Consider the following 26206-nt stretch of genomic DNA (forward strand, 5'->3'; position numbering starts at 1 on the left):
AGCAATAATAATGCCTGTACTTTGAGTAATCTGCTGTCAGAGACAAAGTGATAAAACCCAGGACATTTAAAAAGTCCTACAGAGAGAACTCATTAGTGATGCCTGGGTTGAGGCCTGAAAATGGTAAAGGCGTAAAGACCCATACTGGCAGTCGCTGGAGTCCCTGGATGATGCAAATGGTTAGGCACTTGTCTACCAGCAGTTGGAATCCACCCAAAGGTGCATTGGAAGAAAAGTCTGGTGATCTGCTTCCATAATAAACAGCCACTGAATACCCTAAGGAACACAGTTCTGTTCTGACACATAGAGGGTCTCAACCAGTCAGAATCACCTCAGTGGCAACTGAATTAGTAGTTGGTACTGAACAAGCATAAGGAGTCTTGGTAGCGTAGTGAGGTTAGAGTTGTTCTGCTAACTGCAAGGTCAGCAGTTCGAATCTAAAAGTAGCTCCTTGGGAGAAAGATGAAGTTATCAGCTCCCTTATACAGGGTCGCCGTGAGTCAGAATCAACCACCGACCAACCATTTCCTCATCTATCACATGAGAATAATGATAGCACCTGTAACAGAAAGAGTTAACAATCATCAGCCTTCAGTAAAAGAAGTTGTCAAGGACTTCTCATTCTTCTTGGATCAACTATCAACACTCATGGAAGCAGCAGTCAAGAAATCAAACAATGTATTGCATTAGGCCAGTCTGCTGCGCAAGACCTTTTTAAAGTGTTATGTCAACTTGAGGACTAAGGTACACCTGACTCAAGCCATGGTATTTTCAAAAACCTCATATACATGTGAAAGTTTCACAGTGAATTAGGAAGCTCATAGAAGGATATCATGTTTGGTACGGTGGAGGGTCAGAGAAAAAGAGGAAGACCCCCAATGTAATGGACTGGCCAAGTGGCAGCATCATTGGGTTCAAGAGTGGCAACAATTGTGAAGTTGGCATAGGACCGGGCAGTGTTTCATTCTGTTGTGCTATAGTTCCTATGAGTCGGTACCAACTTGATGGCACCTAACAACAACAACAACAACAACTAATGTACTTTGCTTGTTCTTATTGTTAGGTTTCATCTCTAGCAACCCTATGCACAAGAAAATGAAAGAATGCCCAGTCATCCTCACAGTAGTTTTTAGGTGTAAGTAAACTGCTGGTGCCGTTGTGCCAGTCCATGTCATTGGGAGTCTTCCTCTTTTTGCTGAGCCTCCACTTGACCAAGCATGATATTCTCCTACAGGGATTGGTCCCTCCCGATAATATGTCTGAAGTATGAGAGACCAAGTTTTGCCATCCAGGCTTCAAAGAAGCATTCTGACTGTACTACTTCTAACACAGATTTGTTCGTTCTTTTGACAGTCCATGGTATTTTCAATATTATTATTTTCCAATACCATAATTCAAATGTGTTGATCTTCTGTGGTGTGCCCTGTTCACTGTCCAACTCTCACATGCATATGAGGCAATTGAAAATACCATGGCTTAGATCAGGTACACCTTAGTTCTCAAACTGGACTGCTAGTCATAGTTTGCTATGATATACACAGTCTTAAGCCTTTGTGTAGTCGTAAAGCACAGGTAAACATCTTTGTGTTAGTCTCTGCTTTCAGCCAAGATCCATCTGACATCAGCAATAATATCCCTCCTTCCAAGTCCTCATCTGAATCCGGCTTGAACCTCATGAAATTCCCTGTCAATAGCTGTTCTTGAATTAGCTTTAGCAAAAATTTACTTGCATAAGATATTAATGATATTGTTCAATGATTTCTGCATTTCATTGAGGGCACCTCTCTTTGGAATGGGCACCGATATGGACCTGTTCTAGTCAGTAAACCAGGTAGTTGTGTTCCAAATTTCTTGACATAGATGAGTGAGTGCCTCTAGTGCTGCGTCAGTTTGTTGAATGATTTCTATTGGTATTCCATCACTTGGCGCCTTGTTCTTTGCCAATGCCTTCAGTACACTGGCCCTTGATCTTATACTACATCTTGAAATGGTTGACCATCGACCATTTATTTTTCATACAGTGACTCTGTGTATACGTTCAATCTTCTTTCGATGCTTTCTGCATCATTCAATAGTTTGCCCTCTGTTGTTGTTAAGTGCTTTAGACTCAGTTCTGACTTACAGCGACTTATAGGGTTTCCAAGGACCTCTGGTAGTGTAGTGGTTACGAATTGGGCCGCTAATCTCAAGGTCAGCCATTTGAAACTACCAGCTGTTCCGTGGAGAAAGATAAGGTGTTCTGCTCTCATAAAGATTTACAGCCTCGGAAACCCTGTACAGGGTTGCTATGAGTCAGAACCAACTCCACAGCACAGCACCCATAGAGTTTCCAAGGAGTGACTGGTTCAAACTGACTTTGCAGTCAAATGCATTATCCCACAGCACCACACCAGAACTCTCTCTAGATATATGTTGTTGTTATGTACCATTGAGTTGGTCCTGACTCATAGCGACCCTATATGCGGTTTCTGAGGAGCGGCTGGTGAGTTTGAACCACAGAATCAGTTGCTGCTGAATTACTCATGGAGACCTCACGTGTGCCAGTGTAGAACTGTGCGCCACAGGGTTTTCAATGGTTGGTTTTCCAGAAGAGGCTCACTAGGTCTTTCTCCCAAGACACCTCTTGGTGGACATGAACTTCTAAGCTTTTGGTTATTAGACAGATGTATTAACTGTTTGTAGTCCCCAGGGACTAAGGAGTCAAAGAAGGTATGCACATCTGGGAGTTTGTGCTACTAGTTAGGGGATTGTTCTTGTTTCACCCACTGAGAATCATTGCTCTAGTTTCCGGCTGTGGTTTCCTGCGTTTCTGACTGACCAAGCCACAGGCGTCCTTTCCTTCCTTGGCTTCTTTTCTGATGCCTTTGATGCTTCAGGTCTGCTGATTTTGGTCTACTCTTTGTGGTGACCTTTCTAATCTGCAGTTAGCTGATGCTTCACTAAGGAGGCTTCCATCATCCCTCCAAAGAACACTCGCCTTGTCAAGCCTCTTAAAATCCACATGCCAACAGCGTTTTACATTTGTCCTTCCAAACCGTGTTTCTGTCACATAAGAAACCATATCTCTTTAATTTTTGTTGTGTTACTTTCATAACAGCATTTTATATAATAGATACTCAGATTATCTGTTTTTCCTTGTAATTGCATAGGGCATTTCTGCATGAGAACTTGTTAAGTTTTCATTGACTATGGAATTTTAGGTGCCTTGTGGACTATGTTGTTGTTATGAGGGGCTGTTGAGTTGGTTCGGTTTGATGGAGACCCTGTGTACAACTGAATGAAACAGTGTTTGGTCCTGCACCATCCTCACAATTATCATATTTGAGCCCATTGTTGCTGCCACTGTGTCAATCCGTTTTGTTGAGATTCTCCCTCTTTTTTTGCTGATCCTCTACTTTGTCCAAAATGTTCTTTTCCAGGGACTGGTCCCTCCTGATAACAAGTCCAAAGTATGTGAGACAAGCATTCTGGCTGTACATCTTCCAGCACATATGTGTTTGTTCTTCTGGCAGTCCGTGGTACTTTCAGTATTCTTCACTAGTACCAGAATCCAGATGCATCCACTCTTCTCCAGTCTTCCTTATTCACTGTCCAGCTTTCACATGCATATGAGGTTATTGAGAATACCATGGCTTTGGTCAGGGGCACCTTAGTCCTCAGTCCTTATGTCTTTAATACTTTAAAAAGGTCTTTTGCAGCAGATTTGCTTAATGCTAGATATCATTTGATTTCTTGACTACTGCTTCCACGATTGTTGATTGTGTATCCAAGCAAAATGAAGTCTTGACAACTTCAATCTTTTCTCCTTTTATCATAGTGTTATTTATTGGCCCATTCAGGAGGATGTTTGTTTTCTTCACATTGAATTGTAATCCATACTGAAAACTGAAGGGTTTTGTTCTTCATCACCGAATATTTCAAGTCTCATTCAGTTCCAGCAAGCAAGATTGTGTCATCTACATGTTGCATATTATTAATGATTCTTCCTCCAATCCTGATGCTGTGTTCTTTTTTGTATAATCTAACTTTCTGGATTATTTGCTCAGTATACAGATTGAACAAGTATGGTGAAAAGATACAACCCTGGTGCACACCTTTCCTAATTTTAAAACATTCGGTGTTCCCTTGTTCTATTCAGACAACTGCCTCTTGGTCTATGTACAAGTTCCTCATGAATACAATTAAGTGTTCCAGAATACTCATTTTTCAAATGTTATCCATAGCTTGTCATGATCCACACAATCAAAAGCCTTTGTGTAGTAATAAAGCACAGGTAAACATCTATCTGGTATTCTCTGCTTTCAGCCAAGATCCATCGGACATCAGCAATGATATCCCACATTTCATGTCCTCTTCTGAATCTGGTTTGAACCTCTGGAAGTGCTCTGTCAATGTATGGTTGCAGCCGTTTTTGTATTATCTTTAATAAATGTTTACTCACATGGGATATCAGTGATATTGTCCAGTGATTTCTGCATTCCATTGGGTCACCTCTCTTTGGAATGGCACAAATACAGACCTCTTCCAATCAGTTGGCCAGATAGTTGTCTTCCAAATTTCTTGGCATAGATGAGTGAGTGCCTTTAGTGCCCCATCAGTTTGTTGAAAGATTTCAATTTGTATTCCATCAATTCCTAGTGCCTTGTTCTTTGCCAATGCCTTCAATGTGCCTTGGACTTTCACTCAGGATCATTGGCTCTTAAATATATGCTACCTCTTGAAATGGCTAAACGTCGACCATTTCTTTTTGGTACAGTGATTCTGTACATTTCTTCCATCTTCTTTTGATGCTTTATGCATCATTCACTATCTTGCCTGTAAAATCCTTCAATACTATAAGTCAAGGCTTGAATTTTTTTCTTTAGTTCCTTCAGCTTGAGAAATGCTGAGTGTGTTCTTCCCTTTTGATTTTCTAACTCCAGGTCTGTCCACATTTCATTATAATATTTGACCTTGTCTTTTTGAGCTGACATTTGAAATTTTCTGTTCAGCTCTTGTACCTCCTCACTTCTTCCACTTGCTTTAGCATCTCTACTCTGGAAAGCAAGGTTCAGAGTCTATTCTGACATCCATTTTGGTCTGTTTCTTCTTTATTGTCTCCTTAGTGACCTTTTCCTTTCATCCTGTATGATGTTCTTGATGTCATCCCACAACTCTACTGGTCTTTGGTCTTAGTGTCTAATGCATCAAATCTGTTCTTCATCTGGCCTCTAAATTCATGTGGGATATGTTCAAGGTTATATTTTAGCTCTTGTTCACTTGTTTTCATTTTCTTAAGCTTTAGCCTTAACTTGCATATGCACAATTGATAGTCTGTTCCAAAATCTGTCCCCAGCCTTGTTTTGGCTGATGATATGGAGCTTTTTCACTGTCTCTTTACAGATGTAGTCAATTTGATTTCTGTGTATTCTGTCTGGTGAGGTCCATGTGTATGGTCATCTTTATGTTGTTTAACAGAGGTATCTCAATGAAGACATCATTGGTCTGCAAATGATTCATCTCCAGCATCATTTCTATCACCAAGGCCATATTTTCCCACAACTGACCCTTCCTCTTTGTTTCCAACCTTTGCATTCCAATCCCTGGCTGTCAGCAAACAGCTTCTCTCCCTCCCTGTGTCCCGTGTCCCCAGCCATTCCATCTGTCCATGCCATCATAGTCCCCCCACCATTTTGGGTCTGGGCAGTTTCCAGCCCCACCCCCTGAAGGTATTCCACTTAGTTATAGGCTGGATATGGGCCCACATGTTTTCTGTTGTGATATTTCTGGCTTCCTCTCCCCCCCTCCCCCCAACCAAGTGTCTATTTCACAATGGTAGGCAGGGGAGACCAAGATTCAAAAGACAGCCAAGCATCCTAACATTATTCCCGTCTTTTCCCCCTTTCAAGCCATGCCTCAATCCCTGTATCCTGAAGCCCTGTTATTCCAGGGTTGTGCATACCTTGTCATTTACCTCTGTCCCACCTAGCCCATGCAAACCTGCCCAACTGTTCTCCCGTCCGCCTTGTTCTTTTTCTCCTTCCCCTTCTTATGTACTGCCAGCCTTTCCCCCAGTTATCAATACATCTTGATTGAATATTTCATCAATTTCAGATTGAAGAAGTTGGTAGAATTTCATCCGCAGTGGCTTTAGTTGTTAGTGTGTAAATTTGAATAATGGTGGTAATAACTAATCTTCCCTGTAGGTGCATGGATATTATCTTATCACTTAGACAGCATTGTACCTCTGACTTATCTTAATATGTTCTTTTTGACGATGAAGGCAACACCATTCCTCTTCAATCAATTTGTCATTCCTGACATAGTAAACCATGTGGTTATCAGGTCCAAAATGGCCAACACCAGCCCATTGCAGCTCACTAATGCCCAAGATATTGATGTTTATGTGTTCCATTTCATTTTTTACCATTTCCAGTATTCCTAGCTACATATTTCGTACATTCCATGTTCAGATTATTAATGGATAGTTGTAGAATTCTTCAATTTCATCATCACTGGCTTTAGTGATTGGTAAATACATTTGAACAGTAATGGGATTAACTGGTCTTCCTTGTTGTTATTGTTGTTGTTAAGTGCTGTCGAGTCAGTTCTGACCCATAGTGACCCTGCATAAGGTTTCCAAGGATAGGCTGGTGAGCTTGAACCGCCAACCTTGCAGTTCAGACGGCTTTGCGGTCTGGCAGATTAACCCACAGCGCCATACCAGGACTCCGGTCTTCCTTGTAGGTGTATATATATTATCCTATCACAGACAGCATTGTATTTCAGGACAGATCTTGATATGTTCTTTTTTGATAATAAATGTGACATCATTCCCAGCATAGTAAACCATGTGATTGTGAGATTCAAAATGGTCAATACCAGTCCATTTCAGCTTGTTAATTCCTAGGATATCAATGTTTATGTGCTCCATTTCATTTTACACAATTTCCAATTTTCCTAGATTCATATTTCATCCATTCTGTGTTCAGATAATTAATGGATGTTTACAGTTAAATGAAGGTCCTGAGGGCTTTACTCCATTTACATCAGTCGACTCTACTTTGAGTAGACAACTCTTCCTCAGTCGTATTTTGAGTGCCTTCCAACCTGAGGGGCTCATCTTCCGGCACCACATCTGACAATATTCTGGTGTTCTTCATCATGTTTCAATATTCAGTATTCTGATGCTGACAGTGTTCCACTTCTATTCATAAGGTTTTCAGTGACTAAATATTCAGAAGTAGTCCCTCTCTCCTTCTTCCTGGACTCCATTTTAGTATATTGTTGTTGTTAAGTGCCATTGAGTAGGTTCTGACTCATAGAAACTCCCCTTTAGTATATAGCATGTTACAAATAGATTCTTGGAATCTTGTCTGTAAGTGATCTGATGCCTAAGAAAAAAATTTGCATAGAGAGTAAGTAAGGACTTTTTTACAGCTTTGTGTTGGGAATTGGGTGAAGGTTTATAGTGCACAAATCAGTTTTTCATTCCATGATTCCTACACATTTGTTTCATGTCATTAATTGCAATCCCCATAATGGAATGTCACTCATACCACTTCTGTCTGCATTTCCTGTTTCCATTCCTCCTTCTTTCCTAACCCTGCTAAACTTTGTGCTTGTATAAAAGCTGCCCTCCAGACTTGAGAGGAGAGTGGAGCTACCAGCTGACGAGAAGAGAGGACATATGCACAGGAACACCCACACTTGCAAATGATACTCATGTGACCTGAACCAGATGACTGGATGATCGGAGCTCAACCAGGAGAGGAAAGAAGAGGGAAAAAAAATAATAATAAAAAGAGTGAGCTGATAACAGTCTGATGAATTTGACCTATGCCTATGGAGCAGCGACTCAAAAGAGGGAACAAATCCTCACAGCAAGAAACATTCACACACACCCCCACACACAGAGTGGACAGAGAAGGGCAGCTTGGACATTGGATACTCAAATGGGGAAGGGGAGACTACAAAGGCAAGAAGTGACTGGCTTACAAGCTTTCAAGAGGGAACCTGGTGCCAGGGAACATGGCAGAAGGCAGAATCTCCAGTAGGTACTATTCAATCTGTCTGGGCGGAGCTGATGAAAGGAGATACAGATGGGTAACTTGTGATACTGTAGTGAATAATGCTTATCAGAACGGATTATGAGGGTTGGAAATGCAAAGGTAGACGTTTTGTAGCAAGGAAGGGAGTGATTAATTCTCCAGGATAGGAGCGGAGGCCTCTGGGACAATCAACGGAGAAGAGCCGAGAGCGGGATCCTACCCAGAGAAACAGAGATGCCTGAGACAGAGACAGAGATGATGACGTGGAGTGATGAAGCGGCTGGGGACCTTGGAACCAGAGAGGGAAAGGGACAGTGGGCCGAAAACAGGGGGGAGGAGGGAGAAGTGTAGGGGGCGGGTTTCTGGGATATACCCTTTGGGTGGTTGATGATTCACGGAGGGGATTGGAACCATGGCAGTGAGATGATATAAGATGGAATGAATGTAAAACTAAAGTTCTCCCATGTAAACTATCATATAATTCACAATAAAACATTAAAAAAAAAAAAAAGCTGCCCTCTGTTTCTCAAATGGTTGATTATTCCAAGGTGTGAATTTCTCCTTAGTGTTATTTCCACCCATGTACACTTGTCTATTGTTTGGTTGATAATTGACCTTTGGGGCAGAGTTCATTTCCAGACCTGAAGAGTAATTAAGAGCCGTAGTCTCCGTGGTTCCACCAGTCTTTTTTTGACCAATATCTTGGTCTTTTGTTGTTGTTTTAAAAATAATTTAAAGCTTTGTTCCACATTTTTCTCCCATTTTATTCAGGATCTCCTATTGTGATACCCTTCAGAGCAGTTGGAATTGGTAGTCAGGCATTATCTAGTTCTTTTGTTGTAGAGACCAATGTTCACGTAGTCCATTAGACTAATTGTTTTCCATATGTCTTCAATTTTCTTCACTCATCTTTGCTCCAGACACAGGGAGACTAATAATTGCACCTTAGCTGGCTGCTCACAGGTTTTTAAGACCCACATTGCTACTCACCAGAGTAGGATGAAGCAGATTATCTTTGTGGACTGTGTTATGTAAGGTGATCTTCGTGTCCCGAATACCATGGTCAAAAGGTAACTAATGACTAGTGCTTTCTTTCCATTCTGGTTTTCACAAGCAGTAGCAACTCATCTGTAATATTTCATCACTAACAGAGATTGAATTATGAAAGGAAATGAAATAAAAACAAAACACACAATCCATATTCCACTGCCATTTCTTGGCAACAATGCAATTGGGCATAACAGTTTTATTTTATTGCCCTAAAAATTTATTATGCTTTAATAAACCTCAGCTAAACCTAATTTTATGCTCCATTTACCATGAACTCAGTTGGAACAAGGAAGTGGAAACTGTATCTTGAGTTAAAAACATGAGATAATTATGTATTGTTGTCTATATTTTTAAACGACAGACTTAGATTAAAATGTGAAGTGTGGCAGTATTATCATGAACAATCACAATGTTATCACCAAAACTCAATTAAACAATTATTAAGTCCATTTGCTCATGAAATGCATGACAGTAGTAGTATACTTTGGTCCCTCAATCTATTTTTGCATCTCATCTGTGTTTGGATCTTGGGAATCTCCAGTTACCATAAGTAGGATGTGACTTAGTTAAGAATGAAGTGATGTTTAGGACAAATCCCTTCATAGACTGAAATTCAAAGGGACAACACAAGAGCAGGCTTGTAAGTTCACTGGTGACTGCATTGGTCTACTTGTGAGTGGGAGTGGGGGAAAGGCAGTAATGAAGACATTGGCTGAGTACCGACCATGTTCCATAGACTGCTGTCAACCGTGAGATGAGAGAGAGAAGAGGAAGTGCTGGTTAGTCCAAAGTTTGGGGATGCCTCGGAGTTCCTGAGCCCATGAACACTGACCTAGCCACTGAGGACCAGAGAGTGAAGCATCCAGCTGATATGAAATAGGGGAGGCATGCAAGAATGCCCAACTTTGCAGATTGTACCCATTTGACCTAGCTTCAGTTGCTTGATGATTAGAATTTGACTAAAGGAAGATAAAGACATTTGATACGGGAAGCAAGTGTAAATTGCTATAATATGATGAACTTGACCTTTACCTAATGGATGTAGTAGCTAAAAATACCAATTGAGAGGGAAGGAGGCATCACATCAAGCCTATCTCCTCAGTACACAGGGTGGATGAGGATAGGATTCTTTTGATTCAATAGTGAGTAATTGTTATTATGACTAACAGCAATTGTCACAACTGTAAAGATAGAAGTTGTGTAACAAAAAGGTTGTTGTTATTGTTAGGTGCCATTGAGTTGGTACCATCTCATAGCGACCCTATGCACAACAGAATGAAGTACTGCCCAGTCTTGGTCCAACCTCACAATTGTTGCCACGCTGAGCCCATTGATGCTGCCACTTTGCCAATCCATCTCGCTGGGGTCTTCCTCTTTTTCTCTGACCCTCCACCTTACCAAACATGATATCCTTCTCCAGCGACTGGTCCCTCCTGACAATATGTCCAAAGTATGAGCAATGAAGTTTGGCCATCCTGGCCTCCAAGGAGCACTCTGGCTGTACTTCTTCCAACACACATCAACAAAGAGGTAGGAGTAATTAATCTCGTATTCCAGGAACAGAGAACCCAAGGACCATCAAGAGGGAAGAGCATGAGCAGAATGTGGGATCCTAACCAGAAAATCAGCAACACCAGACATAGAGTCAGAGGTGATGGCATGGAGAGATAGAAAAGCTGAAAACTCTATACTTAAGGAAAGAGAAAGGCTGTGTGCCCTTGAAGGCCAGGAGTCTGGCTTTCAAAATGTGCCCTTTGGCTGTTTAAACGATGATATATTCCTGCATGTTTTTGAGTACACCAACAAAACAAAACAAAAGAGTAGGAATAGAGACAAATACTGTTAACCGATCATGCATGGAGGGGATTGTTATCATTTCAGTGAAGCAAAATATGATTGGTTGAGTGCAAAACCGATGTTCTGTGTTGGGGACCTGCCTCGACAGGGAAGTTTGGTTCACGAAGTAGGGAGATCTGGCCGTGAAAGAAATAGAGAAAGAATATACACAAAGACGCAACGAGAGAAAAAAAGAGACACTCTGAGACCAGAGTGGATGCAAAACTGGCAGTCAGACCATGCATTGCAGGCAGCATTGCACTGCAGGCAGTATTGCATGCAGCATTCAATCTGCATTCGTCTTTTATTTTTTCAGGGAGGGATTTTGCACAAAGGAAGAAGGTGATTATTCAGATAAGACAGGGTACAGAAATGAAATGTGATTAATCGTTCAAAACAGGACATAATGATTTACAGGAACAAATTCTAAAATATACATCGCAGATTGTCTTAATAATCTAGCATTCTTAATTTTCCAAATATTCAAGCAAACTGCTATAAATTACTTTTTAACTTCAACTCCATGTTGTTGTTGTTGTAAAGTGCTGTCTAGTCAATTCTGACCCATAGCGACCCTGTATAGGGTTTCCAAGGAGTGACTGGTGAGCTTGAACCACTGACCTTGCAGTTCAAACAGTATAAATTACTTTTTAGGCTTAAATCACCTAAGGCAGAGCTGTGAGGTTTCTCAAGGCTAATTAACATACCTATAGCACTTAATCCCTAATGGGTAAAGGTGAAAAGGATTTAAAAGGTCTGAAGGGAGTCAAGCTGTTTCAGCTACCTGGCTTAAGCTTTCAGGAGGAAGGAGAACATCAAAGTTAATCGGTTTACACCTGGGGACAGTTTGAGGGGGATGCCACTATTATTCTTTAAACAATACTCCCGGAATTTACCAATCTACCTTAAGTGAATACCTGGGGCAGTTTCTCTCTCCAGCCTCCCTGCGTAATCCCAGCAAACCTGCTTTTGGAACTTTTACTGCCTCGGCTTTAGAAGAGGTTTTGGTTTTAATATTGTACATGGATATCAAGAGCTCATGTATTAAGTTAATATCAAACATAACTGAATAACTTGATAAAGAACAGTTTTGACATGCTTGCCAGTGGCCAGAGCTTGTTCCTCAGGGAGATTTGTTCCCAGACTTTACGCACTGCCAACACAGTGGAGACATTAAGAGAGGCACATAAGAAACCATTTTCTCAGAAGCTACAATTACTGGAGTTAGAAGCATAGACTGAATAATAAGACCAAGGAAAATTATACAGAGGTAGCCCACCAGTGAGTACACAAAACCCAATGAACCCGGGACGTCAGGAGGTCACTTCCTTTGGCCCTTAGGGTCCCTGGCCCGCAATCTGAGGAGGGCCTTCGTGTTGGATTTTTGTCCATGACACAGGGCCTCAGCATCTCAGTACTTGTGGTCACCAACATTTCTGCCATGTAAACTATCACTCAATTCATAATAAAAAGCTTTATAAAAAAATAATTAAGGCATGGACTTTGGAGTCAGAGTTCCTGAGTCCAAATCCTGATACCATCACTTTATAGCTGAGCTTGGGCATATCACTTGTACTTTTTCTGCCTCTTGCCTGAAATAATAATGTTACCTACTACAAAGGAGTATTAAGGAGAGTGAGTTAATATTTGAAGAGCCTTTTGTGTTTGACGCATAGTAAGTATGAAACATAGTAGATGAACTATACTTCATATAAGTGAAGTTCAAGAATTTGGGAATATGAAGTGCTTATTTAATTTATTACAATTACATTCTTTTACACTGGAAATCTTCACCTGCTTTTACTACTTCTGTAAAAGTATTCATCAAAAAAGAGTCAGGAGGCGTTTGAGTTGGATAGAAAGGAATATCTGGAAGCACTATTACAGAAAGTTTGTTAGCCTGTCTTCAGCCTGTAACTGATTGGAATACCTAAAAGGGATTCTAGAACTTGCCCCGTGAAATAGGCTTCCTGTGGAGTCTTTGTAGTGTATAGGACCTTAGGTGGAATTCTGATCCCCGTCCAGAAACTTCTGAGGTGTGACAGTCCCACTTGAAAGGACATACAGACCAGCCTGGAGCAGCTAGAGGAACAGAAGAAACTTCTTGAAAGAAATAGCAGCAGGAAAAATAAAAAATTATAATGGCAGTCTGATTGGCTACTACAAGAACAAGCAAGTTGTTCACCAGGGAGCCATCAAGGCAAGGAATGAAGCCCCTTCAGGACAACGTCCCCCTCCAAGACTGAATCTCAAAGGGAACACATGAGCAGGCATGTAAGCTTGCTGGTGACCATGTTGACCTACTGGTGAGTGGAAGAGGGGGAAAGGCAGCAATGAAGATATGGGGTGAGTTCAACCATGTTCCATAGACTCCCATCGGCCTGGACATGAGAGAGAAAAAAGGAAGGGCTGGTTAGTCTGAAGTGTGGTGAGACCTTGGGACTCCTGAGCCCATGGACAAGGACATAGCCACAGAGGGCTAGAGCTGAGAGTGAAGTGTCCAGCTGGTAAGAAGTAAGGGGAGGTGTACAAAAATGTGCAAACTTGTAGATAATACCCGTTTGACTTAGCCACGGTGGCTTGATGATCAGAACTCGACTAGAGGAAGATAAATAATTTTTGATAAATGAAACAAATGTAAATTACAATTTGATGAACTTGACCTATACTTATGGATATAGTAGCTCAAAATACCAACTGAGAGGGGAGGAGTCTTCACATCAAGTATCAGTCCTGTGCGGGAGAAGGTAGAATCCCCACAGAATAGTTTTCATCTTGTGTAGGCAGGTCTGGTGAAAGGAGATGGGGGTAAGATTCTTACAATTCAATTGTTATGACTAATTGCGGCTGCCACAATTGTAAAGGTAGAAGTTTTATAACAAAAACGGGAGAGTAGTTAATATTACAGTCCAGAAACAGAGGACCCTAGGACCATCAAGGGAGAAGACCATGAGCAGAATGTGGGAAAAGAAGCAGCAATACCAGAGAAGGAAGCAGAGATGAGGACTTGGAGAGATAGAGCGGCTGATGACTATAGGCTTTTGCAAAGAGAAAGGCTGTGTGCTCGAAGCCAGGAGGCAGGCTTGCAGAAAGTGCCTTTTGGTTGTTCAAAGGATTTTATATTCTTGAGCGTTTTTGTGTACATCTCCTTCCCCCCCACCCCCCAAAAAAAGTGGGAATATAAGCAAATACTGTTGAATAATGATACACTGAGCGTACTGTAATCATTGCAATGAAATGATGAGTATAAAACTGATATTCTCCCATGTAAGCTACACTCAATTCACAATCAAAACTTGAAAAAAAAAGTTTAAAGGTAGTCCCTAAAATATTATTTTCTTTTGTTAGATAGTGAAATATTGCTGTTTTAAAAATGCTTGTTACAAAATAGTCTAACCAATACAACAAGGCAAAGAAAACAGAACCATAAAAGATATAGTCATCAGAAAGGAAGAAATAAAACCACTAGAAAAAGTTCTATATAGTATCTAAGGTACTTGGTTTACAGCTAGTTTCTCACTTAAAGGTAGGCAGATGGAAGCTACCTAACAGAACCATGGAGCGAAGACCTGAGAATCTGCTTCTATGAAGATTGATCTTGTTGTTAAGTACCGTGGAGTCAGTTCCGACTCTGCACAGGGTTTCTGAGGCTGCAAATCTTTACGGGAACAGAAAGCCTCATCTTTCTCCCGTGAACACCTTGAGGTTAGCAGCCCGATTCGTAACCACTACGCTACCAGAGCTCCTTTCTGTGAAGATTACAGCCAAGGAAACTCCATGGAGCAATTCTACTCTGTTGGAATTGATGGACAGCAATGGATCTATAGTATCTGAAAAGGATCGGTTCTTGTTTGGATATTAAGATCTAGTGAATATATTTCATCCTGCTTGTTCCACATATTTTAAATATCTAGTTTCTTTCTATGGCGCTCTTGTGGTCCAATGATTAATCACTCAGCTGTTAACTTAAATGTTGGTGGTTTGAGCCTAGCAAGTAGCTTCACAGGAGAAAGACCTGGCTTCCATAAAGATGGCAGCCAAGAAAACCTAATGGGACACTTCTGCTCTGTCACGTGAGTTGGAATTAGATTGATGACATGTAGCAGCAACAACAGTTTTCCTCTTAATTTGAAAACTTTTGCAGTGGTTTTGTTTTATTTTATCGTGAAATTCTAAGAGTTAATTTTGTGGAAATAACCCATAGCCCCCCTCTTGTCATTTAAGTTAGCTCTTATTTTTGTTTGTCTGCCTTTCCATTTATTTTTCATCAACAGATGTTTTGCTTGGCTTCTTTCAACCCCATTTAACACTGCCTCTTAGTTTTCCAGCAGTGTGGTTAGCTATGAAGGGCTGGCAACGGTGGGGGTGCTAAGCCTGGTGGGCCTAAGAGATAGATGGGGGGTGGGGGTGGAATTGCAAAGACTTGGTTTTTCATGTGGTTTTTTTTTTTTTTTATATATAGTAATATTAAGGACCCCAAAAAGAAGGCTCTTTTTCAAAGAGTCCTTTTAAGTTCTAAAAAAATTTTGCAGCTTCTTTAGCCTGTCTTCCTCTTTCATAACTTAGATAAATCTTTTTATATCTTTAACCCACATGTCATCTGATTTGTTTCTCCTTCGTAGAATGTGAGTTCAAATTTCTTGTTCATTAGGAAAGGCAGAATCTGCAGTCTGCATTATGTTCTATGATTGCCTTTTGGTTTGGAATCCCCCAAAATAGTCACCATAACTTTCTGAGTTGAACTTTCGGCCTTGAATTTAATTGGCCCAGCAGATCCCCTTGGAAACTTTATTTTGATTGAATCGTTTTTTGTTTTGTTTTGTTTTGTACTCTAAGGACACTGAGACAAGTGTATTACTGAGAGACTTTGTCTGCTGTCATCCACTGAGCACAGAGTCATGTTTAAAGTGTTTTGTTTGGAATAAACCCGTGCATGTATGATCTGGAACCCTAGTAGCAATTTTTTTTTTTTTTTTAAACTTATCCTCATGTTGTTGTTTATTAAATGTCTTCGAGTAGGTTTTGACCCATAGCAATCCTGTACAGGGTTTCTGATAGATGTTGTTATTGTTGTTATGTGCCGTGGAGTTGGTTCTGACTCATAGTGATCCTGTACAGGGTTTTCAAGGCTGTAAATCTTTACGGGAGCAGAAAGCCTCCTCTTTCTCCTGTGGAACAGCTGGTAGTTTTGAACTGCTGACCCTGAGGTTCGCAGCCCAATTCGTAACCACTATGCTGTGGATCTTGCAAAGTATAAAGCTCAAGGCAGTTATTCTTTCCTAGTTAAGCAAAACTATTGGTTTGATTTTAACAAGACTTCAGGGGATACTTTTGGCTTCAGATTTAAAGATAAAGTTTAGGGCAGTGGTTTAGGGGATTCTTCTAGCCTTCATCGCTCTAGAAAGTCTGGGTTCCATGTGAATTTGAAATTCGCTTCTATATTCCCTCCCCTTTGATCAGGATTCTTCAGGATTTTGATCAAAATGTTCAGTAATAGTAGCAAGGTACCATACAGTTCTGGTCTCATATCAAAGAAGGCAGTTGTTCGTGGAAGCAATTGGCCACACTTCATTTCTTCCTATTCTTCATTTTCCTTCTTATGGACAGAGAACAATTGCTGTACCTTAGATGGCTGCTTGCAGGCTTTAAGACCCTGCACACACTATGCAGTGAAGTAAGAGGGAGAACAAAAGCACTAAGCACGTCATTAGCCAAATTAACTGGAGTGTCCCATGAAAACATGCAACCTCAACCTCCAAACCAAGACACCAAATTTCATGAGGTGTTTGGATATATAAGCAGCCCCAGCAGCAATTCTTTGGTTGCTATATTAAAGGTATCTAGCACATAGTGAGGTTGACCCAGGATTGGACATTGTTTTGTTCTGCTGTGCGTGGGGTCGCTATGAGTCGGTTCTGACTCGATGGCACCTGACAACAACAACAACATCACATAACTTTTGTCAATTCAGCTTTTTACAGGTGTGCAGCTTGACAGCAATTATATTACAGTGAACCGCTGTATAATACTAAACCTTAATCATTGCAGTTTTTCAGTCACCATAAACTGTAACTCAGTAATCCATAAGCAATAGCCCTCCTTTTCTCCATACTTCCTACCCCTGGTAACCACTAATAAACTTTGGTCTCTTTACATTTGCTTGTTCTTGTCTTTTCATGTAAGTGAAGTTATATAATGTTGGTCCTTTTAGTGATTAATGTATTTCAAGCTCCATCCATATTGTAGCATGGATCTACACTTTACATACCTTACTGGCTGGGTTGTTGTTGTGGTTTGTGTGTCATTGAGTCAGTTCTGACTCCTAGCTACCTGTATGGGGTTTCTGAGGATCAGATGGTGGGTTTGAACCACTGACTTTGCAGTTATGTATGTACTGTGTTTTGTTATCCATTCCTCATTGATGGACATTTAAGCTATTTCACCTTTTGGCTATCGTGGCTAGTGTGACAATGAACATCAGTGTACGAGGATCTGTGTATCTGATTTTAAGACTTTTGGGCCATCTGGTAGTTTTTTGGAGAACTACCACATTGTTTTCCATATAGCAGTGAATAAATATTCCGATTTCCCCATATCCTTACCAACATTTGTTATTTTATGGTTGTCTGTTTTGTTTTTAATCTTAATCATTCTAGTAAAACGGTATCCCATTGTGGTTTTGGCATTTGTTTGCTTCTTTATTGGGTGTTTAAAAATCTTTGGTCACTTATTAGTCAGAAAAGAAAAAATGGTAATTGGTAGTTGGTATGATGTGCATTTATTAGTAGTAGTGAGATGTACAATATTTGTTTATATTCATTTACCATTTCATTGATACTATTGTGAACCTTAAGGTCAGTGGTTTGAAACTACCAGCCGCTCCGCGGGAGAAAGATGAGGCTTTCTACTCCCGTAAGGATTTACACCCTCGGAAACCCTGTACAGGGTCGCTATGGGTCGGAACCGACTTGACGGTACTTAACAACTTAACAACAATTGTGAATTTGCCTGCTTATGTCCATAGCCTAGTTTTCTGTTGAAATATATTTATGATTGGATGTTTATTCTATATTGACCATCTATCACATATTGCATATACTTAACAAGTTAATATCGCTCTACTCAATTTTTTACAAGGTTAAATTTTTCTTTGTAATTTTGGGTAGAACTTTTTTTAACTACTATGTTTTACAAATATTTATTGTAATTATAGATGACCTTGGTTTTCACAATAACTTTGCATCTTGATACCTTACTAAATTTTATTAGCATTTCTGAAAGTTACTCAGCTTACTGTATTGGGCTTTTTAGTTGACAATATAATATATGTGTATTTCATTTTTATAAAATTAAACTTCTTATTTAAAATAATGTTTATTGCATTGGCTAGGATTTTCAGAAAGCCAGTCTGTAATGGGAATAGTTGACAGTCTGTTCTTGTTCCTGATTTTCAGGGGTATACGTATAAGCACAAAATCCACAGTTGTTATGAAATCTGTGTTATTCTTCATATTAAGGAAGTTCCTGTATATTTTTAGTTGTCAATTACTTTTAAATAGAAGCTGATTTTAAATTTTATTGAATGCATTTGGGATATCTCTAACAATTTTTTTTTCCCTATCAATCCTTTCTTTGCATTCCCCTACGTAAGCTTTAGATTCATCATCTAGTGTTCTTATTATATAATGTTTGGCATTTTTTGTCAGTTTTTCTTTCATATATTTGTACATATCCACAAATGAGTTTGAAACTAATCTCAATTTCATTTTGTGACTATTGTCCAATTTTGGTATCAGGTGTACACTACCTTGGTTTTATTCATCTGTGAATTTTTGAAAAATGTGCATCTGTGATTATATTCCTCTTTGTAGTCATAAATTTCTATACCTTTGCTCTCTTTCTTTCTTCATTATGCTTTTCAGGGGCTTACTGTTATTGTTGTTGGGTACCATCAAGGTAATTTCAATGTGTGGCATCCCCATAGGGTTTTCTAGGCTCTAATCTTTATGGAGCGGATCAGCAGATCTTTCTCCCACAGAGCTGCTGGTTGGGTTACAACCACCAACCTTTTCACTTTCAGCCAAGCACTCAACTACTGTGCTACCAACACTTCTTAGGGACTGGCTAGATAATTGTTAGTTAATTCTAAAACCCAGCTCTGGAATAATTTGTAAACTTAACCGTTTCAAAAATCTCATAGTAATTACTTGTTGCTGTTTTCCATGGGTTTGTTTTTTTAATTATTTAAAAATTCAAACCTAGCTAACCTCTTTTCTTGGTGAAACAACAACCTTAGACCCTGCTTCCCACCATTGGAGACACTCCTTAGTTTCCAGTAATTATTAAAAAAAATGCAAGCCTGTGGCATACTTGTAAAACCACTTCCGGGTAGAACTGCAAATTCAAAATTCAGTGATAAGTGAAAAGGGAAAACCCCTATCACTTCCTCTTTGAGCACTAGGTGGTTGAACCCCAAGTGTGCTTATTGGGCATGATTTTGGTGTCATCCTTTGGGGGCCTTTGTTTTCTGTTTGCAGATATCGCCGTGGTGGAGATGAGTGATGCCTTCCGGCAGCCGTCTTTGTTTTACCACCTTGGGGTGAGAGAAAGCTTCAGCATGGCCAACAACATCATCCTCTACTGTGATACTAACTCCGACTCCCTGCAGTCACTGAAGGTACCTCACTTGCTCCTCCACTGCTTAGTATTGTCACTGTGATCCAGGGGTACCTGGAGGCCATCCAAACAACGTCATGTAGCTTAGGTTTGTGCAGGGCTGTTTTTGTAAGTCTGATAACTGTGCAACAACAACTACCAGCCAAGTTGTGAAGTGTATCTAACATTCAGCACAGAAATTGGATGATCCCCAGGCTAGGTAAACACTTACGCTGAGTTCTTACTTCCAGTCTGAGCATCAACTGAGAAGACTGTGTGAATAGGAAGTTAACAAAGCCTTCTTAGTACACACCCTGGAGAGGCAAAAGGAAATTGTGTCAGGTTTGGTTGGGCCTGTTGCAATGTCACCATGGGGGATTCATCAGGCATATGTCTCTACTAGAAGTACATGCCTGACTGAGTGTCTTCCTCTGTGAGTAGAAACTCTGACCAAATAACTGCCATCTTCTTTCAATGTGTTTTTTTTTTAATTATTATTACTAAAAAAAAAATTTTTTTTTTGTGCTTAACATATGGAACCTGATGGCACAACAATGAAGCACTTGGCTATGAACCAAAAGATTGGCGGTTTGAACGGTACCCGTTGGTTCTGCAGAAGAGAGGCCTTGCAAGCTACTCCTGTAGAAATGACAGTCCAGACAGCTCTTTAGGGCACTTCTACTCTGTTACACGAGATCCCTATGAGGTGAAATTGACTCAGCCTCCAGCGGCATGAAAAACAACCAAACTACAGATAACACCACATTTGCCAATGCAGCAACTTTCATATATACATATCAGTGAGTTCAGTGAGATCAGTCATGTGCAACCATCATCTTTGCTCAATCTTCCATCCCTATAAACAGAAACACAATGCTTGCTAAACAATGATTACCCCTACGCCCCCTTCCTACCCCTGATGTTGTTGTTGTTGTTAAGTGCCGTCGAGTCGGTTTCGACCCATAGCGACCCTGAACAGGGTTTCAGAGGCTGTAAATCTTTACGGGAGCAGATCGCCTCATCTTTCTCCCGCGGAGCAGCTGGTAGTTTCAAACTGCTGACCTTGTGGTTCGCAGCCTGATTCGTAACCACTACGCTACCAGAGCTCCTACCCTTGATAACCACTGTTAAACTCTCTACATACTTGTACATGTGATTCTACATACTTCATATCAGTGACTTCTTTCATCCAGCATGTTTTCAATGACAAGGGTGAGGAGCAATAAAAACGTACTGAATTTGTCCACAAAATTCAACCTGTCCCAATTTCATTATCTCCATTAATAGGTACTTACTGATAGCAAGCATTTCCCCCACTTAAGAAGGTACCTAAAATGCTTTTGCAAGGCCAGATGATTTTATGCTGTGTTGTTTTTTTCAAAGAACTTGAGTTTTCTGAACTCATGCTGAGCCAGATACCATCCATTTCCTTTGTGAAACTTACAGCTAGCTTCATGTGGCTTTTTCTTATTTGCATCTGCCAGTTCCCAAATCAAAGCCAATTTTAGGATGTGCAGCCCTAAAATCCAGAGCTGTATTTCTAATGGTATATGAAGATTTCTAACCCAAAATGCATGTAAAAAAAAATTTGATAGTACTTTGCTTTATTTGCGCATCAACAGCATGCATATCTTTTTCTGCAAAACCTGCAGAATTTCATTTTGAAATTAAGTTTACTGTATGCCAGGCATAGCCTTTTCCAGAATATTCTGAAATAGTTCTAAGAAATTTGCCTGTATTCTGCGTGTGTCTCTTTTAAACAATCCTTTAAGGAATCCCTATTGCGTTTTTCCCCTTTAATTAAAGCTTTGTAACAGATTTTGTTGTGGTGGTGGTAGAAATACGTATAGCAGTATTTGCCAGTTCAACATTTTCTGCATGATAATTCAGTGATACCAATTATATTAATCATGTTGTGTAATCATCACCAATGTCCATTGCCAAATTTACATCACTGTAATCTGATACTCAAGTCCTGGTGTGGCACTGTAGGATAAGCACTTGACCACATTGTCAGTTTGAACCACAAGTTCGGTGGTTCAAACTCACCAGCCACTCCTCAGAAACCCTATACAGGGTTGCTATGAGTCAGAACCAGCTCGATGGCACTTAATACCAATAAACTGATACTCAATGCTTCCTACCTCAGCCCTTTGGTGGTGTTATTGTTGTTATGTGCCGTGGAGTTGATTCCGACTCATAGCGACCCTGTACAGGGTTTCCAAGGCTGTAAATCTTTACGGGAGCAGAAAGCCTCTTCTTTCTCCTGCGGAAGACCTGGTAGTTTCTAGCTGCTGACCTTGCGGTTTGCAGCCCAATTCATAACCACTACACTACCAGAGCTCCTTGAGCCCCTTGGTAACGGGGTAATTTTAATTAAACGTTTTCATATGCTGCTATGTATAGCATATATTAGTAGTCAAGAAGGAAGTGCAATTATTTTATTTGTTCTTCTCCTTCATTTTTCTTGGGATTGAATTTATTTTTAGAAGTGTTGTGTTGGAAGTTTTTTACTCTACACTATGTTTACTCTTGCCAACTGGTTTCTGGCAATTTAATTTTATGATCATTCTTTTCTTTTTAGAAATTTGTATGAAACAACAAGACCGGCTTGTTGAATAGTTTTTAGCTACTCTTTGCATGGGAGTGCTATTGGTACTTGGGTAAAGTAGCTGTTTAAAATGGCAAGTGCACATGCTCATTTATCTTGAAAATAATAGCTGCTTATCACTGAGCTCTTACTATTTGCTAGGTACCAGGTGCTTTACTCATATACACTGCCGTATTTAATTCTTGAAACAGCCCTATGAGGTCTATATTGTATCAACATTTTCTAGAATAGCCAACAGTGGCTTAAACAAATTCAGTCATTTGTCCAAGCCGACAGAGCTAGTGAAATTTGGGACTAGAACTGTCTGACTCCAAAACTTGTTCCCTTCATTGCTGAGATTTATTGGTCATCAGCTGTAGCTAGAAGCACATCAGACATTCCTGCCTAATGTGTTCATTTAGAAAAACCTATCAACTATACCTCCTGAAAGGAGCTCTGGTAGCATAGTGGTTACGAATCGGGCTGTGAACCTTAAGGTCAGCAGTTCGAAACTACCAGCCTCTCCGCGGGAGAAAGATGAGGCTTTCTACTCCCGTAAAGATTTACACCCTCGGAAGCCCTGTACAGGGTCGCTATGGGTCGGAACTGACTCGATGGCACTTAACAACAACAACAACAACAACATACCTCCTGAACTGTTCCACGTAGAATACGTCTTTTCTTTCTTTTCTCTACTTGCTTCCGTTTATGCTGGTGCATGGGAACCCCATGTGTGTCAGAGTACAACTGTGCTCCATAGACTTATCATTAGATCCCTAAACTTTTCTTCCAGGGTACCTTTGGGATAATTGACTCTCCAATCTTTTGGCTAGCAGCCAAGTGCATTAACACATTGGCATTATCCCGGGATTGTTTCATTTATGAGGATAACTCCAAATTGCTGCTTGGGTTCTAGTTCATATGTGTATGGGTTTATTGAAGACAAAACATATTGAAATGTATCTCTGTGATCAGATGGCTGTAGGCAAGTTCTCCAATAATACACTTGCCTTGTTGTTGCTGTTAAGTTCTGTCAAGTCAAGACCCTGTATAGAGTGTTCAAAGAGTGACTGGTGTACTTGAACCACTAACTTTCAGTTAGCAGTTCAGTGCTTATTCTACAGTGTCACACTAGGACCCCAATTTGTCTTATTAAGTAAGGTGCCTTAAAAGAAAGGTCCATTCAGAACAGTGACTTCCAGCTAGGCGTGGGACTTCAGGACCATAGACTCAGGGAACACCAAGGTCCACTGGCATAGCATAGTCCACAAAGATGATCAGCTGCATCTTACTTCAATGAGTAGCAAGTATGGTCTTAAAATCTCATAAACAGCATCTAAGGTGCAGCTATTAGTCTCTCCCTGTTTTAAGGAAAAAAGAGTGGTGAACATAAAAAATGCATGGGAACAGTTAATGCAATGAACGGATGGACCAGAGAACCAGAAGAATTAGAATACTCCTGGCTGCCACTGCCAACTACTCTGAAAGGGATCACAGTAGAAAATCCTGGCTAGATTGGGAGAAAAATGTGAAACAAAACCCAAAATCGTAAAAAAGACCAGGCCAGATAGAGGCTGGTAGAACTCCAGCGACTGTGGCCCTTAGTCCCTCTTCTGGTCTAGAAACAAACTCACTCCCATGGATGAATGTTCAGCCGAACAACACACAGATCTATAAGGGAACAATAACACTAGTAAGGCACATACACCACAGAATGATCAAGCATTTGAGATCCAAAGGGGTGGAACTTACCTAAGGACAAATTTCAGCAGGATTAGGAAAAAAGGAGGAGTGGAAACATGACGAGGAAGTGGGACAATTAATGTTACATTGTGGAATTGTAATCAGTGAGACGAGACAAATGGGTATGAATTGCTCTAGAGAAAACTGATCTTCTCTATCTGATTCACTATAAAAAGTTTTTAAAAATCTTGAAAACGAGAAATAAGCTGAGGGTAGTAGTAGAGTGTGGGACATAAATAAGAGGATTTGCTGCTGTTGTTGTTGTTAGTATAGTTGAGTTGTTTCTGACTCATAGCGACCCTGCATAGGGTTTCCAAGGAGCCACTGGTGGGTTTGAACTGCCCGCCTTATGGTTCACAGTCCAGTGTGGATCCTACAGTGCCACACCAGTAGTCTGAGATCTGCTTCTTCTTGTGAAGTGCTGTCAAGTCAGTTCCAACCCATAGTGAGCAGCTTGAACTGCCAACCTTGCAATTCAAATGGCTTTGCAGTCTCCTGAGATCTGCTAGGCCAGTTAAATTCAAGGCAGAGAGATTGGCTCAGAAGCTTACGGCAACTATTTTTTGAGGTTCTGAAGGGGGTAAAGCTAGACAGATTTTCTCAAAGGACGTAAGAAGATTTACAGGGGTTTCTTATGACAAAGTTTTAAGAGAAATGAACATTGCATTGGTGAGGAAAGTCCAGGGAATTTGTGTCGAGGAGTTCTTGTCCTTCACAACAGTGCTCATTCTTCTAGGGTAACGATGGCTGCCCTATGAGATTTTGTTGGGAAACCTTACTTCATCTACCCTACAACCCTGACCTTGCCCCTCTAGATTTGTTTTTGTCCCTCAAACTCAAAGAACATTAAAGAGAACATGATTTGAGTCCCTTGAAGATGCCAAAGCTACTGTTTTGATGTAAGTAAGTAAATGTAAGAATGCTGAGTTTTTCGCGGAAGGATTACAGATGGAAACACTACCTTCAAAAGTGTGTAGACCTAGATGGAAGATATGTTGAGAAGCAAGAGCTTCACATTCACATTTTTATATTTTTGCTTAATACAGTCTTCTATGATTTCTTAGCAATACTTTTTTTACTTTACTTAGTTAGGTTTTGCCATTTCCTTATTTAGCCTGTAGTCAGGCAAGCCATGATAACTAGATGCAGAGGCCAGACATAGCTGAAGTAAGAAGTATTTTTTTAGTCTAACAATTTTCTCTGAATCCCAGAAGTTCTTTTGACCCTCTGCTACTGAGGGAAAAAAAAAAAAAAATGTGTGTTCTAAATTAGTTTATTTCTCTTGCAGTTAGTTTTTAGCTTCTTTTTTTCCTATCACCTACCAACAGAGAGGAAAACTGCTGTGAAATAAAGTAGAACCAAAGTGATTTATAAATAGACTATCTTGCAAGGGTTAGTCAAATAAAAGGAAAAAGAAGATCTAATTCCCCCCCCCCCCCAGAGGCAAGGACAGAATTAGAATGCTGTTGTCATATAGCTAGCTTTACTTAGGTTAGTTCTGTGGACATCTAGAAAGACAGCTGCCTCTGTTTTATTTTCATCAACTGTTCTTTGTTGAAGAGAAGCAGTTTCTTTTGGGCAGGATATTTTCAGAATGAAAATATAAAAAAAGATGAATATTTTTAAGTTCAAGCTTCTTGAGAATAAGGGATGTTGTTGTTAAGCACCGTGGAGTCGGTTCCAATTCATAGTTTAAGTCTGCACAGGGTTTCTGAGGCTGCATATCTTTGCAGGAGCAGAAAACCTCATCTTTTTCCCGCACAACAGCTGGTAGTTTTGAACTGCTGATCTTGAAGTTAGCAGCCCGATTCGTAACCACTACGCTACCAGAGCTCCTTGAAAATGATGGATAGTAACTATAAAAATACACTTAAAAATCTATGTCTGAGATTTTATTTGAAAAGATATTTAGAGTCTAATCAAGTCATGTATTTGTAGTAAGTTTTGTATTTCTTTTAAATTATAAATTCTACTTTTATTCTAGTAAGAATGAGATGTTTTAATTTTTTCAAAAAAAGATGATCATTGTATCTTAAGAGAAGGAAGTTGATAGAGATTTTTATTTTTCAACATTGTAACAAATCAGTTTTCATGATTTTCTTCCAATAAATGTCGTCAGAATGCCTCATGTCCTTTAACATATCTGTTGAGAGAGATTATACGCTAGGATTTACATTTGTTTGGAAATAGGAAAATGCTAGTAACAATCCTTTTCAGACTGATTTCATGCATGATAGACTTCACTTGGGGTCTCTCAGGAAACGGGAGAGTGAGTCTGAGCACCATGGGCCTGTGAACTTTG

The 26206-nt window shown here is 40.1% G+C and overlaps 1 protein-coding gene across 1 annotated transcript in view; it reads left to right on the top strand.

Annotated features, from left to right (window-relative positions):
- The window catches only part of MAP3K5 (mitogen-activated protein kinase kinase kinase 5), a 311649-nt gene that overhangs the window by 76403 nt on the left and 209040 nt on the right, over positions 1–26206 (top strand). The window contains exon 3 of the mRNA XM_006834631.1: positions 19454–19593. Coding sequence (XP_006834694.1) covers positions 19454–19593 — 140 coding nt within the window. The remainder of the gene's footprint in view (positions 1–19453; positions 19594–26206) is intronic.

Source organism: Chrysochloris asiatica, unplaced genomic scaffold (assembly GCF_000296735.1).
Source record: "Chrysochloris asiatica unplaced genomic scaffold, ChrAsi1.0 scaffold00013, whole genome shotgun sequence".
NCBI lineage: Eukaryota > Metazoa > Chordata > Mammalia > Afrosoricida > Chrysochloridae > Chrysochloris > Chrysochloris asiatica.